The 20,009-nt window shown below is 40.8% G+C and overlaps 1 protein-coding gene across 1 annotated transcript in view; it reads right to left on the bottom strand.

The window, feature by feature from the left end:
- TRPM5 (transient receptor potential cation channel subfamily M member 5) overlaps positions 1 to 20,009 on the bottom strand; it is a 102,853-nt gene that overhangs the window by 18,696 nt on the left and 64,148 nt on the right. Inside the window, exons 12-16 of the mRNA XM_054970001.1 lie at positions 19,850 to 19,973; positions 9,213 to 9,358; positions 8,473 to 8,585; positions 6,414 to 6,509; positions 423 to 681 (exon numbers count right to left, since the gene is read on the bottom strand). Of these exons, the coding sequence (XP_054825976.1) occupies positions 423 to 681; positions 6,414 to 6,509; positions 8,473 to 8,585; positions 9,213 to 9,358; positions 19,850 to 19,973 (738 nt within the window). The remainder of the gene's footprint in view (positions 1 to 422; positions 682 to 6,413; positions 6,510 to 8,472; positions 8,586 to 9,212; positions 9,359 to 19,849; positions 19,974 to 20,009) is intronic.

Raw genomic sequence — 20,009 nt, 5'->3', positions numbered from 1 at the left:
ACCTTTCAGTACACACTGAGGAGGCTTTTGGAGACACAACCACGGCATGCAAATCATGGTGAGAGAATCAGATGAGTTATTCTCTACATCTGCTGAACTGCTACAGAAAGGTTAGAACAGTGGTTGTCATAAGCAGGGTTGTTGTGTGCATTGGCCCTGAGAAAGATTAACTGTCATACTTTCAAAATGGGGAAACAGATTGTCTGAATAGATGGAAGCTGAATAGATGGAACCACTAACACAGCCATTGTAAGATTGGTTGCTGGCAGAGCTGCTGTGGAATTGCAGTTACATGCCAAGGAACAGCACAAAACCATATGAAAGACAGACAGAAGTATGCTATTTCAAAAAGCCTGTCCAATCACAAAACTAATCTGTTCGATTTAAAACAGAGCTGCTTAAAAATATAAAGTACTACTGACCTGCCGGATTTCTTCCAAGACCAATGTAAAAACCCAAAAGTAAAGTATAACCTCATGGATGGATGGACCTTTAGGTGGGGGTGGTTTAAAATCCACCAAGAGGACATAGGAAAATAGAAAGAGGAAGGCAAAGTACATTATAACATTCCCCATAAATACTGTGACAGGAGCAGTCCAGAATTTTTTCCATCGAGTAAATACAAATGTTGCATATGCTACATTTTCCGAAGTATTCTGTGTTTCTAATTTGGTATCTCCCCTGTAAACAAGACAGAAAAGAAATATTGTTTTGTTGGCCTTCCTCTTAACAGAGAGGATGTTTACAGCAGAGACTGACTAGAAGAATGCCTTCAAATAAAACCTAATTTCTGCCCATAAAGGTAATATTTCCCCCAAATTCTTCAATAACTACACATATTATATGAGGGGTGAGAGCATGTTACCCACAGGATCAAAAGCCAGTGAGGTAAAGTTGTTACAGCATTGGTTTAGGATCTGGGCAATCCATGTTCAATTCCCCACTCTGCCATGAACGCTTGCTGGGTGATCCCGGGCTAGTCACTCTCAGCCTAACTGATCTCACACAGTTGTCATTGTGATAATAAAATGGAGAAGGACAGAACAATGTTGTAAGCTTCTCTGAGCATTCTGAACATATCATCTCAAGATTGTTACACTGACTGCCAAGTTGTTTCCCTGCTCAATTTAGGGTGCTGATGTTAACCTTCAAAGCCCTTCACCACCTGGCACCCTCATAGCTACAGGGCCACCTCTATCCGTATGTCAGGAATTACCAGTAATTCCTCCACACAAACTAGTAGAACTGTGGTTGCTTGAGTTTTCTTGGTGGCTGCACCTGCGGTATAGAATGGGTTCCCTGCGAATGTGAAGAAGATTCTGACCTTGCATAGATTTTGGAGGATCTGTGAAGCATGGTGTAGACAAATGCTTTTTATATGTCAGATTGGATTATATCAAAGTCTTCACTCATAGTTTAAAAAGTGTCTTTTAGCTGAGAACAGGCAGGATGGGGGAGGGGATGCTAAATCTTTCTAAGCTGCACCCAGATGCCCCACCTGGCAAAAGAGAAAGAGGTGGCCAATTAAGATTTTCTGCTGAAAGCTGCCCCTTCTGGGTGTGGGGGTGAGGCACACAGAGATGTGGAGGACCAAAATGCCAGAAAGGATTCTTCCTGGAACTTTCAGGAAAAGCGTCTCTGACCTGCCCCTTTGATCTGCCCAGTGTGTGAGCAAAGGAAGATGATAAAATCTCCTGGCAGAGAAAGAACGGTCTGTTTGCTGACTTCGTCTGGAGGCTGAAGGAGCTCAGACACCTGGCTCCTTGCAGGCAGCCATTGGCCATGTGGAGACTGGAGGCAGGCACGCTGAACCAGGACTGCAAGGTCCTGGATTTCTCAGTAAGCTGGAACGTTCTAAGTTAGAGAGCCACTTGAGGATAAGATTTAACTAGGCATGTACAGAATGAGGGACAGAGGAATTACGTCTGTACACATTTCTTTGGGGAGCCCTTGCTCAAATCTGTTGCTGTGGTTAAAAGTAAGAGTATGAACATTTTTCTCTTTTTTAAAATAATGTTTTTTTTAAAAAAAAATCTTAAATGCTGGTAGCTGTTCTCTGTACCAGATAGACTATATAAAACGGTCACTACAGAAAAGGGGTGATCCATTGGCAAGTTGCTAATCCCTCAGTGGTGCACAAGTGCAGCATGCAATCCCTGCAGTAACCAGGTGCTGTGTACAGGAAACTGAGCATAAGGCAGGGCCTCAGAGTGGCAAACATGCACAGGTGTCCTTCTTGGCAGTCTATGGCAACAGGGGAGTGGGGAGTCTTGGCCCTCCCTGTGGGCAATTCCTACAAAGGCCAAGTGGTAGTACTGTGGGTACAAGAGAGAAGGAGCGAAAGCCCTTCTGAGGGCTAGGAAAAACCAGGTAGATGGCACGTACAAGGCAGAGACTTGGACTGTCAATGGTTTTAATCCTCAAACACCTCAGAGGGCCAGGATAGTGCTCAGGGGTCAAAGTGGCTGTTCTACCATGCAAGAGCTTCCCAATAATCTTTTGGTTAACCATGAGTGAACGCTATGGTTTGCTTCTTTTTATTTCTACTAATGGGGGTATGCAGGCTAATTCTGAATAAATGCTGTTCTGGGGGAGGGTGAGTCTCATGCTTGCTGTGGTTCAGGAAGCATTTTGGCCTACAGCATGAAGGGAGAAGCAAAAAAAGTCAGTTCTACTGATAGAAAGTGTTCTGTTAGTAGAAATTTCCCATGTGAGCCAAGACTTTATTTTGAAATTTTGGACTCCAAGTGGTGTATTCTTCATTGAGAAATATGCACACAAGGGAAGCTTTCAAATATATGCCATCTACCCCATAAACGTTTGACTCCTTATATAGTTTTCATTTCCCTTGGCACTCATACTAATTAATACATTTGTTATAAAAAGGCCTTTTCCTCTGAGTCAGCATGACCCTCTGCTTGACTGCAATGAAGTCATTATAACATTTAGCTTTTGTCATAATCCCAGCCATTACTATAGCAACAAACTAATACCATAAACATGCAATTATAATTTCACTGCAGGATTCCTAGAGGAGGACAGGAGAGTTTCTTTATTTAAAATATTCCACCACCACCACCTCAAAGTCAGCAAAGCTAGAGGTATGAGATCATGCTGTCTCAATGCATTAAAAAACCCTTTATACATATGAATGACACCTTCTAGCTTCCCTAAGAAATGGGTATAGATGTGATTTACTAGGAGGAAATTAAACTGATGTTGAAATAACATACATTTTTATTTATTTACTTACGTCATTTATACTCTACCTCTCATTGCAACGGGGACCCAAAGTAGTAGTCTTTTAACCAAAATAAGAACTATTCAGAATGAATGCTAGGAATGGAGCTCAGGAGCCCAATTTTAAGCATTTTTACTTGGAAATTACTTCTATTGTCATCAGTGGAATTTACTTGTGTTTAGCACTGAAGCTCAAAAGTTTTTTGTGCCCTCACACAATCAAGGCTGAATCCACACATTTCTGACATCATCACACCAGGAAGACGCTGGCATTCCAACAGTTTAGCACTATGCGGGTATGTGTGGATTCAGCCAAATTTTACTAGAGCCAAATTAGACGATAAGTGTGACAGAAGTTGGGTTAGGGATCTCTGACGCAGCATACAATCACATGTAATGTTGGGGTTTCCAAGTACCCTAATGGATTCGGAAGCACAGTGCAGGGGGAGAAAGGGCTTCGGCCTTCCCTTCCACATCATTTTCCCAAACTGAAATGTCTGCAGAAAGTCCGTTTGCCCCAGTGTGGAGTTCTGTGTGTACTGACTTTAGCACATGTCTTCCAGTGGGGCAAACAGCCCCAGTTGGACATTTCAGCTCAGGAAAATACTATGGAAAGGAAGGCTGAAGCTCCTCCCTCCCCACCCCCCATGTTTCCAAATGATTTGAGTCCCAGGGTGCTTGGAAATGTTAGCTTTCCTGACATCATGAGCAACTGCTAGTCATGTCACATTTATCAACTCTGCCCTTAATTTGTCTTGAAGAGAGCACTGACTGGGCTACTTATAAATTTCCAAAAAAAAATCTATGCAATTGTTGTAAACATATTTCTGCAAAAACAGAATTACAATCTAAAGGAAAAGTCCCCCCTCCAAGCTCTCCAATATTTAAGGAAAGAGGAAACAACATTGTTAGTGAGTTACTGATGCCTATCTTCTTCCTTTTCCCCTGTGGCAATTGTGCAAGCAGGCTTGCCTACACAGCCAATTCTTTCTGCTACGTTATTAGGGGACCCAAAGGTTGAATTTTAACCTATTTTTTTTAATGTAAAAACCATTTTTGCTGACAGTCTTGATTAAACTTTAAGATCCTTGGCGGAGGCTCATTGCTGTTACAAGAATATTTGCTTTGGGCATTTGTAGAGGTTACACTTTAAATTCGTTATCAGAAGGATTTGGTTGCCACCTCAGTGAGTTCTGTTCATGCTTCTGGCAAAACTAAAGAGAACAGGGTTTTGCTCTTGGGCTGCAACCTAAAGCAAACTTACTTCTAGCACCTCCTTCAGACAACACCTACTTTTATATCTATGCTGCAATCATATTCTTTTGCCATAAGAAGTCACCACATGCCATGCAGATCCCAAAATTGTGGTTAATTTTAAAACTTCTTTAATCAAGGAAGGGTTATGATATCCCCATTCCCCACATTATTTAAGCTGAAAATGCCCTAACTCTCAACTATTTAATGTCATTCCCACAATTAAACACTTTTCTTTGTGTCAATAAAAGATGCTGCGGACTGCTAGATCTATCCTTGACCTCAGTGTGGAATTAACTGTGAAAAAATAACTAGCTGTATTAAGTGGATTCCAGCTAAAGTTGCCCAATCTTTAAAATTCATATTCCATAACCTTTATAATAAAAGCTGTGAACTTACTACTAGACACTAGGGATGTGCACTGAGAACATTTTTGTTATAATTTCTGATCTGGACTTCAAGGGAAAATGTATACCATGATTGCTTATTTCCGGGTAGGATATCCATTCTGGAGTCAAATCTGTGTTGTTTTTCTTTGGGACCATTATTTTCAATGGGAAATCTATTCAGCTATCTGGGGAAGCTGTTTATAAAGATAACGGCACAAAGTTTGCATAGAGCACAGTCCTCCCTCTAATCTAAAGACTTCTTAAATTTCAAGCAGATTGAACAAAAGGGGTTGATTTTACAGAGCCCCATAGTAAGTCTCTCTCTGCACAGCCACACATCTATTGATTTCTAAAATGGCAGCAGCCTAGCAGAAGTTTCAAACTGGGCATAGGCATAAATGCACCCTGCCCCAACATCTGCATTCATTTCATTTTTCAACTCTTACAGTGACTGACTGCCAATAAAAAAAACTTTTACCTTCCTGCTGAGAACTATCTATTTGCCCTGCTTCCTTGTTGTGGTCTATTTAACAACAAGGCAGTTTTTGAGACAGGCAGCTTTTCCATTATTCTCTATAAAAGACTTTTGGGGGGGAGCGGGATGTGGAATCATTATTTTTCAACCAAATATCCCCATAATTGCAGCACAATGTCTTTTGTCTTTCCTTCAAAGAACCCTTAAGTTTCAAGCAAATTGGACAAAGGGTTTAAATTTAACAGGCCCCTGAACAAGCCCACACCAGCCATTGTAACTGTATGTCCATTATTGCCTAAGAGGGAGTTTTCAGGGGGGGGGCTGGAGTTGTTGTTTTTCAACCACATCACCAAAATTGCAGGGGTGCTTCTTCTGTCTTTCCACCGAAGAACCTTCACATTTCAAGCAAGTTGGACAAAGAGTTTGAATCTACGGGCCCTCAAACAAGTCCAAGCTTTCTGCTGCCAGAGGGAAAGAAAACTCTGCAATGCACAAAGGAGTGGAGCAGGGAGGAGATTGAAAGCTCTCTGCAGCTTGGGATTAGCTGGGAGTGCTCTCTGCTTCTTCCTTGCAAGGGTCTGATTGGAAGAGAGATATGTCATTGCCCAGGAAATCAGTAGATTGGATGGGAGTGCTCTTTTGTTTATCCTCTGCAAGGATTTGACTGGAAGGGAGAGACACCATTTCCAGAAAATCAATATAATCAAAGGGGAAAAAATATGCTCGTACTGCATGGCTGGTAAGCATTGGATCATGAAAAGAACTGATTTTTTTCAGAGAGGGCTTTGTTATTCCAAGCTTCTTGGATTTTGTGTTACCATTCCGAACAACGTAATGATATGAAACAGAGAATTCTGTGTATATCTTCAGCTCAGAAGTTTTGTTTTGCAGATCCCTAATAGACACTACATAAGAATTAAAGACCATTCCAGATCACGCAGCTGCTCTTCCCACTATCATTTCTCCCTGTGACTATTAATTCCCAAGAAATATCTCCTTTTGTTACTCTGTTTTAAAGCCCCCAAATTCATCAAATTTTGGGCCTGTGGTCCTACCTCTCTACTTCCTTGTGAAAAAGCAATGTCTTTTCTGTATCCAAGCTGTCAAGCTCTTTAAATGATTCTGGCTTTTCCATTGATTGGGTTTCCTCACTGCAAAGAAACAGAGTTATTAAACAATACTATAAGGTAGTTTTTCAGTGCTGAGTTGAGGTCTGATTTTCCTTACTGAGGTGAGAGTAACATATTAGCCAAGCTAAGGAAGCATATTGGGCTGCCGTCATGTCAAAGAGATAATCCCTATGTACATAATAGGCCAAAAGCTGAATTTTGGGGGAAATGGAAGGATTTCTTTGATTACCTAAGCAAAAATTAACATTAATTAAGGCAACTTAGTATAAAAAGATAAAACACAGGTAAATGACTAACTAAAAGTTGACGATATAGTTTGTACAAGTATAAGTAACCAAGGAGGGGGGAAGGAGAGCCATTACATAATTAAGTTTAGTTATGACAAATTTTGAATGTATTTTTCTATTAGTTTAATGTAATTTTAAATGCAATGCTTGTATAAGTCTCAAACTAATTCCAAATGTAGTGTTTATATAAATTTGGATAAGTCTCAATTTAACTTCAAATGTAGTGTTTGTATAATTTTCTTTTCTATGCACTTTCTATTGTTACATTTTTCTTTTTAAATAAAAATTCTACAAAAAAAGCGATAATCCCAAAATAATTTATAGAAATGAGAGATTAACAGCATAGTCCTAAAAAGAGTTACTCCAGTCTAAGCCAATTCTTAGAATTACACTGTAAAAGTACTAAAAGGTGCCAAAGGATGCCACTAGAGGTCTATATACAAAACTAAAAGGGATGAAAAAATGGGGGGGCAATAATTTAAAATAAATAATATATAGAATTTAACAAAATGACAACATTACCCAAATTTCTCCAGTTATGGAGATAATTCCAGTAAGTCAGTTGGTTATATTTTATATTTATATTTATAAACTGAATATTTTATTTACAGTTATTAACTGCATATATATTCATAAACTGACTGCTGCAAAAATTATTACACAAAATTGCTTTATTGAAAATCCTATAAATTTACTGGCAGTGAAAGAAAAGTCATCTGAGCCTATTTATTTATTCAAGTTATTTATAGTCCATCTTTCTCATTGGGACTCAGGGCCTATACAATCCCAGTGATAATTCCAGAGGGCAAAGAATGTTTGTTGCAGAAAAATAAACTGGAGTCTTGTATTCTAAAAACATACTCCAGCATAAAATTTGGGGGACTAGAGGCATTCAGATGCCATCTGTTGGTCTTTAAGATGCTACTGGGACCAAATCTTGCTCTTCTGTCTGGGTTTTAGTTCGTAAAAACTGGAATAAAATGTTATTACATCAAAGTGCCAAAAGACTAATGTTTATTTTTACACAAATGTGGGAAATCTCATCCATGATCCAGTTAAAACTTTAGATAAACTAGTCCAGATTCATTTTTGGTTCATCCAACTACTGTTGTTTAAGTCATTTGTCAGATTGAAATCAAATATTTAAAAGAAAGAACCGTGATGGACATTGTTGTGTCATACTACACAAACAAATGAGATAATGGCTGGTTTGTCATGTAGTTTGCTGTTAGGAGAGAAAAATAGTTACCAATAGAATAACAGAAACAGAAAATATCCATCTTTTCCCCCTTTGCATTGTATAATTATGTTCCTAAAACATTTGGTATTAGATTTCAGTCATTTTTTCAGGCAAAGACCCTGCATCTAAAACAGCGACTGTGTAGAAGTTGCACTAGTTCATGTTTCGCCCATGCAACCGGTGCAACTTCCCTCCAGTTGCACCTCTACGCCAGCAAATATTCACCAATGGAATTTCTGCATCTCATGAAGTTCTTAAAAAGCATAAGCTTCTGCTAGGAGAAAGAATGACAATATTAGCTTGGCTTAAGGGGCTAGACTTTTACAAAATAAACTTTTTTATTTTCTTTTATAGTGATCTGAGTAACACATTTTACCACCTCTACAATATTTGTAATCACTTGTAACATCTTTTCTTCTTTGAGTCTCTAAATACAGAATAACTGTATATAACATACCTGAATGATATCAAATTAGTATATATCAGAAAAGGACACCAAAATCCACAAATTAGCTTCAGGATAGGGGTTGATGTTGACATATCTCCCCACCAGATTTTTGTCAGAAAAGCCTGAATTCAGAGGATGCAAAGTTGACATAAGGAGAAATATCATCAAAAAGCAGGTTTTCTATGCTAGGAACTTAATAATAGGAAAAAGGATTAGAGCCATATAAGGAACCTGTTATGTGATCCCATGTGTAACAGCCAGAAAAACAGAAGCAGACATTCAGTAGTTCACCAGCTATTTGAGCTTGTAAGTATGGGCTTCCTTAATACAATGACGCTGTCATCTCTCCTTTGTTTTCATTGCCCAATACAAAAAGGAAATGTGCCCAAGGGACTCTGTCACCTATGCTGACATTAAAGCATGATATTATTGGTGTTTATTATACTATTCCGCTGAGTGTTAACCCTATAGCCAGAAAATAATCTCAATGGGATATCATTTGCTTCTTATTCCCAAACATCATAGGTTAAAAAAAACCCACCCACCCCTATCATAATAGCATGAATATAATTAGGTGGACAATTTCATAAGAGAATATATTTATATCATGTCATAAACCAGAATTCCAGATTATGTATTTAAAATGTTTCTAGGAAACCTCTCCACTGAAGTTTCTGCAGTGGTTAATTTATACCTTGTACTCTGAAAATATAATGCAGCGACCTTAACTTGTGGCTTCATTTGCTCACCTGCACCCCATCATGTGCAAAGAAAGACTTGGTATCTGCTTCTGTGGCTAAATGGAGACAAGTGGTTTTGCTCCAGAACCAGTTTCTCCTCACCAGCAAAGCAAATGCTCTGTCTTCACTGTTGTGGTAGCATTCACTGAATAGCTCTGCCAAAGGAAATAAACAGATGACCAAATGCAAGGAAACAGAATGTGCATGTGGGAAACTAAATGAGATTAACAAAATAAGTTTAATAAATTATATGTATTTGGAGTTGTTTATTCAGACACAATGGGAGAATCCATTTATAGCCTTTTATGTAAATCTTGGGTCACCACTAGTGTCTTCTTTCTTAAGACGGCAAAACTCTGAAAAAGTATTTATCTGTATTTAACAACATTTATAGCCCACCTTTCTACCCACATAAGGGCCACCAAGGTGGCTAACAAATTAAAACATACATAATAAAATCATATTTTAAAATGATTGAAACCAACCAAAACAACAACATTAAAGGAATTAATACCAGAGCTAGAAAAGATACAAAGATATAAAAACAACAATTAAAACGTATTGTCGAAGGCTTTCACGGCCGGAGAACGATGGTTGTTGTGGGTTTTCCGGGCTGTATTGTCGTGGTCTTGGCATTGTAGTTCCTGACGTTTCGCCAGCAGCTGTGGCTGGCATCTTCAGAGGTGTAGCACCAAAAGACAGAGATCTCTCAGTGTCACAGTGTGGAAAAGGTGTAGGTCATTTGTATCTACTCAGGAGGGGTGGGGTTGAGCTGAGTCATCCTGTAAGAGTTTCCCAGGGTGTGGAATGCTAATGGCGGGAGGCTTCACTGTGTCCTGAGGAGGTTCTTTTGCATATGGATTGGTACTTGATGTGCTAATCTTCTCTGCAGGGCTATTGTCGGGGATAGAATGTTTTGTTAGCCTGATGTTTTTCAGAACTGGAAACCATGCTCTGTTCATTCTTAAGGTTTCTTCTTTCCTGTTGAAGTTTTGCTTATGCTTGTGAATTTCAATGGCTTCCCTGTGCAGTCTGACAAAGTAGTTGGAAGTGTTGTCCAGTATTTTGGTGTCCTGGAATAAGATACTGTGCCCTGTTTGCGTTAGGCTATGTTCAGCCATTGCTGATTTTTCAGGTTGTCCAAGTCTGCAGTGTCTTTCATGTTCTTTTATTCTTGTCTGGATGCTACGCTTTGTGGTCCCGATGTAAACTTGTCCACAGCTGCAGGGTATACGGTATACTCCTGCAGAGGTGAGGGGGTCTCTACCGTCTTTTGCTGATCGTAGCATCTGTTGTATTTTTTGGGTGGGTCTGAATACTGCTTGAAGGTTATGCTTTTTCATAAGCTTTCCCATCTGATATATGGCAAAAACACTTTTCCTGTAGGAGACTGTTTTTCCTTGGTTGTTTGATTCATCCTGGGTTTGATTGCTCTTCGGATTTCATTTCTGGAGTAGCCATTTGCCTGAAGTGCGTGGTTTAGATGATTAATTTCCTCATTGAACATTCGACAATACATTGAACACCTCTACGGGGAGGAAACATTCCAACAGACCCGGAGATTGGAAACACTTCGGAACAAGAAAGCACATCTACTCTGTTCTTTAACCTTTCTCCTACGCTGCAGGGACACAAGAACCATTCCATCTTTTCTCACAACTAAAAGAATCTTCAAAACCACACAGGCGAACCGCATTTATGACCGTCTAGAACAGGCCCTCTTACGTGAGAGAATCCACACTACCCACAGAGAACTTGCTGCCACAGACAAGGAGCTATTTTGCTTGCATATCAACACCAGCCATAAAATGAGAAGTCAGGATTGGGACAAGATCGATAATCTCACCTACAGGAAGATGGAACAAGTTTTTACCAACCACACATCCAGACAGAAGCAGAAGTTTAGCAAACTACAGGAAAAAAGACAGACTAGCCCAATGCTCGACAATGCACGCATTGTCATCAATCTGACAGACCGTCAACTCTCACCAGAAGAAACCTCCATCTTGGCAAAGGGAGGAAACTTTGCAGTCACCCCCACCAGAATTCCTGTGGAAGACATCATTGCAAATGTAGAAGCTGCCATTTGTCATCTACCTGAAGAGGAAGCTGAGGAAATAAGAGGAGAAACAGCCAGGATTCTACGAAAGGCAAAGCTTCCCACCAGCAATATAACACGCAAGGAGAGAAATGCCATCAAGACCCTCAATGCAGATCCAGACATCATCATTCTACCAGCTGATAAAGGCAATGCTACAGTGATCATGAAAACAGAGGAATACAAAAAGAAGATTAAGGAACTCCTGGACCCCTCCACCTACAAAAAACTAAAACGAGATCCCACTTGCAAAATCACCAGGCTAACAAATGCTCTGATCAAGAATTCCTCACTACATCCCGACACGCACAGAAAACTATGCAAGACTGAAGCACAGCCACCTAGACTATATGGACTCCCCAAAATACATAAGGATTCAGTCCCACTCCGACCCATTGTGAGTGCCATTGGTTCACCGACATATGAATTAGCTAAACATCTGGCAGATCTCCTGCAGGACCACATCGGGAAAACCTCGTCTTACATCAAAGATTCAGCAGATTTCATCAACAAAATCAGTTCTCTGAAACTCAATCCACAAGATATACTTGTCAGTTTTGATGTTGTATCCCTGTTTACCAAGGTTTCAGTAAAAGACACTATTGCACTTATTAATCAGATTTTCCCAAAGGATGTAACAGCCTTATTCCACCATTGTCTGACAACCAGTTACTTCCAATGGGACAACAGATTCTATGAACAGATGGATGGGGTGGCCATGGGGAGCCCACTCAGCCCAGTTATAGCAAACTTCTACATGGAACATTTTGAAAAAACAGCTCTAGAATCAGCACCCCACAAGCCTAGTGTATGGTTCCGGTTTGTGGATGATACATTTATCATTTGGAGCCATGGGGAGGAAGAATTGATGGGGTTTTTGAATCATCTCAACAACATCCACCTGAACATACAATTCACAATGGAGAAAGAAATCGAGGGAAAACTCCCATTCCTGGATACCTTGGTCATTCGCAAAGCAAACTTTCAGTTAGGTCACAAGGTCTACAGGAAACCAACTCACACTGATCGGTACTTACACAAAAACTCCAATCACCACCCCTGACAGAAAAGAGGCATAATGAAAACATTAATGGATCGTGCAAGACGGATATGTGAGCCGCACTTTCTCAATGAGGAAATTAATCATCTAAACCACGCACTTCAGGCAAATGTCTACTCCAGAAATGAAATCTAAAGAGCAATCAAACCCAGGATGAATCAAACAACCAAGGAAAAACAGTCTCCTACAGGAAAAGTGTTTTTGCCATATATCAAAGGAATTACTGATCAGATGGGAAAGCTTATGAAAAAGCATAACCTTCAAGCAGTATTCAGACCCACCCGAAAAATACAACAGATGCTACGATCAGCAAAAGACGGTAGAGACCCCCTCACCTCTGCAGGAGTATACCGTATACCCTGCAGCTGTGGACAAGTTTACATCGGGACCACAAAGCGTAGCATCCAGACAAGAATAAAAGAACATGAAAGACACTGCAGACTTGGACAACCTGAAAAATCAGCAGTGGCTGAACATAGCCTAACGCAAACAGTGCACAGTATCTTATTCCAGGACACCAAAATACTGGACAACACTTCCAACTACTTTGTCAGACTGCACAGGGAAGCCATTGAAATTCACAAGCATAAGCAAAACTTCAACAGGAAAGAAGAAACCTTAAGAATGAACAGAGCATGGTTTCCAGTTCTGAAAAACACCAGGCTAACAAAACATTCTATCCCCGACAATAGCCCTGCAGAGAAGATTAGCACATCAAGTACCAATCCATATGCAAAAGAACCTCCTCAGGACACAGTGAAGCCTCCTGCCATTAGCATTCCACACCCTGGGAAACTCTTACAGGATGACTCAGCTCAACCCCACCCCTCCTGAGTAGATACAAATGACCTACACCTTTTCCACACTGTGACACTGAGAGATCTCTGTCTTTTGGTGCTACACCTCTGAAGATGCCAGCCACAGCTGCTGGCGAAACGTCAGGAACTACAATGCCAAGACCACGGCAATACAGCCCGGAAAACCCACAACAACCAACAATTAAAACATTTAAAACATTAGGCACAAAGGAGGGATCACTGAGAGAATGCCAAACAAACAAACAAAAAGGTCTTCACTGGCTAGCAGAAGATGGCAACACAAGAGGACAGGCAAAGCTCCCTGGGGAGTGGGCTACAGAGCACTGGTGCCATGAGAAGACCCTCTCCTGGATCATCACTTATTTAATCTCAGAAAGTGGAGATGTCTGAAGCAGAGCTTCAGAAGATGACCTTAGTGCTCGGGTATGTTCATAAGGGAGTCAGTAGTCCTTCAGATATGTTGGCCCCAAACCATATAGGGACTGCCCCCCTCCCCCAATTTATAGTACAGGCAGGAAATCACATTTTCAAAATCACAGGTTAAAAACTCTGCAAATAGATTGACAGCAGATTCTACTCCTACTCCTCTTTGCTCACTATGCCAGTTTTCCATTTACAGGGAGCTTTTAAGATCAGGGAGCTTTCTCAAGTGTAATCCTCCACCAACAATCTGCAGTGATAATTTAGTCTGCTACCTCAGGTTACTGCACAACAACAGCAAGAGATCATTAGTGTTGCACAAGCAACACACAGGGTCAGAAGTAGGAGGCTGCTCCTCTGAAAACATATTTGCATCTCCCACTTTTTCCATTTCCCTTAAATAAAATGTTTCATGTGAGAGATCTAGCTTCCCCAGAAAAATTTGCCCTTTTCCAAATATTTGTTTCTAATGTTTGTACTGGAGGGGAACCCTTATGAATTTAAGACTTGCCATGAAAAATATATGGTAGCGACGCTGAAGCCGAGAGCAGCTTTTCTAATGTATGACTCCACCAAGATGCTTCTCCGCTGCATTACTTGCTTCCTCCTTTGTGGTATCTCTCCATTCGCCACTTTGCGCATGAAGTGCAAATACACATTTCCTCCTTCCATCATTATTTGTAAGATGTATTTTGAGAACAAGCTTAACAGTGTGTGTTTATTTTAAATTAATGCTAAACAGGCACACAAATCTTCATACCCCTAAAAATAATGGTAACAGTTAAGAGGTACAAAGTTTTCAAAAGGTTTTTCTGTGGGTTTGCTGTAGGCAAGTTATATATACAGAAAGAATCTATCGCAGTTTTATCTTGCCCTTCCTTCAGGGTCTGGAGAGGACATGCATTATTCTCCACCTCTCCATTTTATTCCTATAACAACCCTATGAGGTAACTTAGACTGAGAGAGACTAGCCCAAGATCACTCAATGAACGTCATGGCTGAATAGAGATTTGAACCATACTCTTCCCAGTCCTAATCTGATACTCCAACCACTACACCACCTGGGTTCTAGAAGAGGTATGAAATGTGAAGAATAGGAGAGTTATGTTCAATTAGATTCAAATTTTGAAAAACCAGCCCTCTTAAGTGTAAAGGAGGGGGCAAAGGGATAGTGGTTTTTCTCTGTTCAAATGACTGTTCATAATGGATTTTAACATCTGGTTAGCATATGTTACTGATTTAGTTCTAAATAGCCTGGAAGATAAACAGAATAGGATCTTGTATATTTTCTGCCATAGAAGCTTGCTAGGTGAATTTGTTTCAATCACAAACTCTTGGCCTAGCCTACCTCACAAGGCTGTTATGAAGATAACATGGAGAATGCTGAAAGCCACTTTGGGTTCCTATTGGGCAGGTGGGGTATAAATGAAGTTAGTATGCAAATAAGCAAATAAGGCTTGTTCTAATATATGCAGGCATCATGGGGACATGCCTTCTCTTTTATTGCCACAGACCAAAAAAGATAAATGAAATCATCACAAAATTGTAAGGTGGATTCCTGAGGTGTCAAGCTACTTAATTCAACATGCTAAAACACATGGCAAACCTTATAAACAAACAAATATATCGTAAGAAAGAAGAAATGTTCCTGTGATGCTTATATCATCTACATTAAGCCCAGCACATGGGAAGAAGGCAGTAAACAACTGATGGTGTTTACTGAAACAAACAGCATGAGAAGCCTTCTTAGAAGAAAGGTCAACACAGAAATCCAGTAATAACTTGTATGAGATGATGTCCTGCTATTCAGAATTTCCTTTAGGTTGGCCATGAACAAACAATGCTAAACAATAGGTATTCAGATAGCTAGGGAGGTCACATGAAAAGAGAAATGTCTCTGAGAGGTTTGGGTAGAAGCTGAAGCGGATTTTAAATTTGTTCTGAGAGAGGAGGAAGAGATGCAAGATTTGTTTTTTTTTAGTTGGGGCAGAAAACAGCCCTAGTGGGATGCAAGCATACTCTGTAGCTCTTGGAGGACTGTTTTAGGACTAGTTCTGCTCCTACAGTAGCTCAAATCTTACTTGTTAAAAGTAAATCTATCACAGTCATACCAGAGCAAGCCCTCTATATTTTCTGTTTTCACTAGGTAGCTAACTAACCCTGAAAAGCTGCCTTTGAAAGTCTTGTCATTTGGAGGAGGAAGAATGCACACACACACAAAATGTAAACAATTATTCTTTTTGTACCTGTATTCCATGCAGTAATATTTGGGAGGAGGAGTTTGAAATTAAAAACTATAGAAAATTTTAATCCGAGCTGTTGATCTTCAGTGTCATTGCTAAATCTGAAATATACCTGGCTGCCTTGAAGAAACTACCACATTCACACACTTTTTTATTTCTTCCTTTACCTAAAGGAGGAAGTTCTCAACATATCTGCATTCCAACCTGCATAACAGCAGGAAAAAACACAGACCTAGTAGGAGGGTTTTCTCTTTTGTGAAAGAATACAGAAGAAAGAACAATGACTAAGCTGAAGTAGAAGAGAACATATGGGTGGCTTCTGCATCGTATACATGAAAAAATGGGAAAGTCCCCAAATGTGAACTAACGCTGCCCCATTCCTCCCAAGGCAGCAAAGCAAGGCCATTCAAAGTGATTATCCTACATAATGCATTAAATGCAAAATCCAGAAACATAATCCATGTAATACCTTTTTTAAGACCCACCAAAGCAACACAAAACAGTATACAAGCTTCTGAGCTCTCCAGAACTCTTTATCTGGCTGGATGATGGGGGCAGGTGGGCAGGGAGATGTTGTAAGCTCTCTTATTAAGGCCTCTTCTCTGCATCTTCTGTAGCATGCCAGATAGTGGTTCTGGCTGTAGCTAGTATAAAACCTGTAGTTGATCAAATATCTCCCTAATGCTAAACAGAACACAAAGGTTCCTTAAAGGAGAAGAAGGATTTGTTTGAAGAGAAAGCAAAAGAGTGGCAGATAGGGTATGCAATTAAGTACTCATATAAAGGATATATAGCCAAGTGTGCCTAAACAGCATAATCCAGCTATATGGATTTAAACTAGATCACATCAGAAGGCTAGATACTAATAGATTGTTTTTTCCTGCTGGGGGCGGAGACGGAGACTGACTGGCCTTGAGTAGGGAGGTGGCAGGATAACAGGGAAGGAGCAAGGTTTTCTTTAGGCAAAGTTTAATAACAGCTTTTGCTGTATTTTGAGGGGGTCTTTTAGTTTTGCTGTTAAGAGTCACTTGCTGTTCTGGTGGGGGGAGAGAGAGCTTTCGCCAGTTAGTTTAAAGAGTTGCTTGCTTTGCTGCTTGCTAGTGTTTTTAAGACTTTGTTGCTTAAGCAATTACTTGCTGTTATAATTTACTTGTTGCTTCTTGGGGGGGGATTGCTTAAGAAGTTGCTTTCTAATTTACTTGTTGCTTCTTGTGGCAGGGAATTGCTTTTTGCCTGTAGGTGTGTTATTCTGCCTCTAGTGGACTTTTGGGGTGCTCTCCTGTTGGACTTTCTGAGTACTTGTAAATAAACTTTTCACAAGGTTTTTAACATAAGTTGGGTGCTGTAGAACTTCCTAAAAAAAACTTTTAAAAAATTCAGCTTAGGGACCAACAGAATTTTCCCCTTAAGAAGCTTGTGTCGGCATAAAAAGGGCTCAGGTGTTTTCTTTTCAAACAGATAAATAGGGCACCCATAGTAAAAAAAAAAACTTTAAGTAGGCTGCTGCTCAGTCACCTTGTTCTTGGACTCTTGGCCATGTGTTTTAGAGAAGAAGTGTTTGTACTGCCAAAGGCTGACTTGTAGTCTGGGTTTTCAGGAAGTTGGCTGTTTCCACATGCTGTTAAAGCGACGGGCTACTTACAGAATGCTGGCGGGTTTTTTTCACAGATTCCAGACACCTCCAATTTCAAAGTGGAAGCAGGCCGTTTCACTTTCGTTTGTTCAGCGTCTTTTGTGAGAACGGGATTTCCCACACTCCTGTGCCAGGTAAAATGCTGAACACACGAAAGCCAAACTGCCTGCTTCCGCTTTGAAATTGGAGGTGTCTGGAATCTGTGGGAAAAAATGCCAGCATTCAGTAAGTAGCCCATCGCTTTAACAGCATGTGGAAACGGCTGTTGTTTGATTCCCAAGTAGAACAAAGCTGATTGGTAGTGTGTAGTTAGTTAATAACACCTACCTAAATGAGGCTTTTAAAAAAAGATTTTTCCATCTCCAGGTTAGAGCCGCAACAGTTATTAAGCTTTCAGAGTAGGTACTAGTCAGTTGCTTTTAAAAAAATCTGATTTTTGGCTAGGTGTTTTGGGGGGATTGGTAAGTTTTTGTGGGTTAGTGTGCTGTGTTAGTGAGGGCAGTGTACAGCTAGGTTCACACCAAAAGTAACACTATTAGTGGGGGGGGAATGAGTGAGAAGAGAGTATAGTGGGGGCCTGGGGGAAAGGCAAAGGCAAAGAGTAGCAGGGTAGAGAGCAAAGGGAGGACTTCAGCTCTCCCTCCACCTGCATGGAAGAGGCCTGCCCCAGCGTAGCCACCTTCCACCAGCCTGGACTCCGGCTTGGATGGCGACAGCAAGAGGGCTTACAAGGTCATCTTCGCTGAGCTGGCTGCAGAAGCGCTGCCCCCACAGGTTCCTGAGGCAGGAGTCAGCTGCTGCAAGGCTTTGCTCCATGCCAAGGTTCTCGATGAGCTGCCCATGGTGGACAACACTGCAGCTGCCATCAAGGGGCAATTACTCGAGTGGATAGGCAGGAACATGATGACTGATGGTGGCACCAACATTCAAGCACAGCAGAGCAAGTGAGCCTCAATCACATTTACCGTGCGGCCCACAACCTTCACATCATGGTGAAGGGCACTCTGTGTCTGGGTTCTTCTGAGGAACCTGGACAGGATGTGTCAACTTGAGAGTTCCAGTGTCTCATCATGAGATGCCACTGCATCACGCATCACTTTTTGCACAGCGTGAAGCAACTCACCAACTGCGCCAGAACCAGGTCCTCACAAGCACGCTGGATCATCACCTGATCAGCAATGTTAACACTCACTGGATCTCCACCCACGATGTCAGTGCTTGATTCTGTTCTGAGGTGTTCTTCCATTGGCCCTGGGTTCTGCTTGGATTCTGCAAGTGACACCGTTTTGGGGCTTGCAACAGTGTCCCTTGCTTCACTTTGGTTTTGGTGGGATTCGGTGGTTTGACATGATTCTCTGGTTTGGTGTTGCTTTAGTTTGGTCGTTAGGGGATACCCGTGCTTCATTTTGGTTCTGTTGGGCTTTGCTGGTTCAGCTTGCATTGCCCCTTTGCCTACTGTTTCTTTGCCTGGAAAGCCTTGGAAATATTTCCCCCATAGGAAACAATGGAATTCAGGGGCCCATAGAACTGGACCCCAGGGCCCAATCTTCCAGAAACTTGGGGGTCTTTAGTGGACAAAGAAATTTGCAAATTTGGTGGAGTTTGCTTGAAAAATGCCCCCTAGTCCCCTGGGATATTTTCTCCCATAGGGATTCTCTAATTTTACTGAATTGGAATAAAGAATCTGACTCGGATATCAGGGATGGCAAATATTTATGGCATTCCTGATACCCAGATCTGGTGCATATTTGCAGATCTGCCCACTAGTGGCAGAGTTGTAAAGCCCTGAATGTCTTAGCAAAGCATCAGCTTTTACTATCAGGGTATCATTTTAGATGTTTCAGTTTGAGAGTTGGGACAGGGAAGAGCAGGGGGAAATCATATTATGATTGGGAATGAAAGGGAATAGGTTGTCCATAGAATACCGTCTGAACACCTTCCTTTTAACAATCAAAAAAACTAATGCTTCTTTCCTCAAATTACCTTTTGGGGGCTGATTTTCTGTTTTACAACAGATTTAATCTGGTTTATGGTATGATTAGGATTTGGTTTGTTTTAGGTCTAACTTTGTTTTGCAGTGTTATTGGAATTGTTTGCTGTCTGGTTATAGAAAAGGGCAGGGTACTATTTTATCAGGGATGGCCTTAGACCAAGGCAATTCCTCTTTAAAGAGGATTCCTCCTCACACACACCCTAACACTTCTGATGATTTCATGTTACAGGGGAATAATGGCGGATAGGCCAGATGGAGCGTTAACTGATATGCGACATGTTCCCATTGGTTCCACTGCTTCACCTGTACAAGACAGGTGATGGATTTGGGCTGTTGCTTTACTCCACAAGGTTTTAAAATTTTCATACTGTATACACTTACCAACAGCAAGCTGCTCATATTTTGCTTCTTTCATTCTTCGGACTACTTCTGCCTCTGTCTCCAGATGAGACATCTCTCGGAGAATTTTACAAGCTGCCAGGGCTGCAGCAACACCTTCCTGCCCCTGGGAAAAATATATGAAAGTAATCATCAGTCAATG

The sequence above is a fragment of the Eublepharis macularius genome, chromosome 2 (assembly GCF_028583425.1).
Source record: "Eublepharis macularius isolate TG4126 chromosome 2, MPM_Emac_v1.0, whole genome shotgun sequence".
Classification (NCBI taxonomy): domain Eukaryota; kingdom Metazoa; phylum Chordata; class Lepidosauria; order Squamata; family Eublepharidae; genus Eublepharis; species Eublepharis macularius.
Note: the sequence above shows the minus strand (reverse complement) of the source record. Positions and strands in the feature narration are given on the sequence as shown.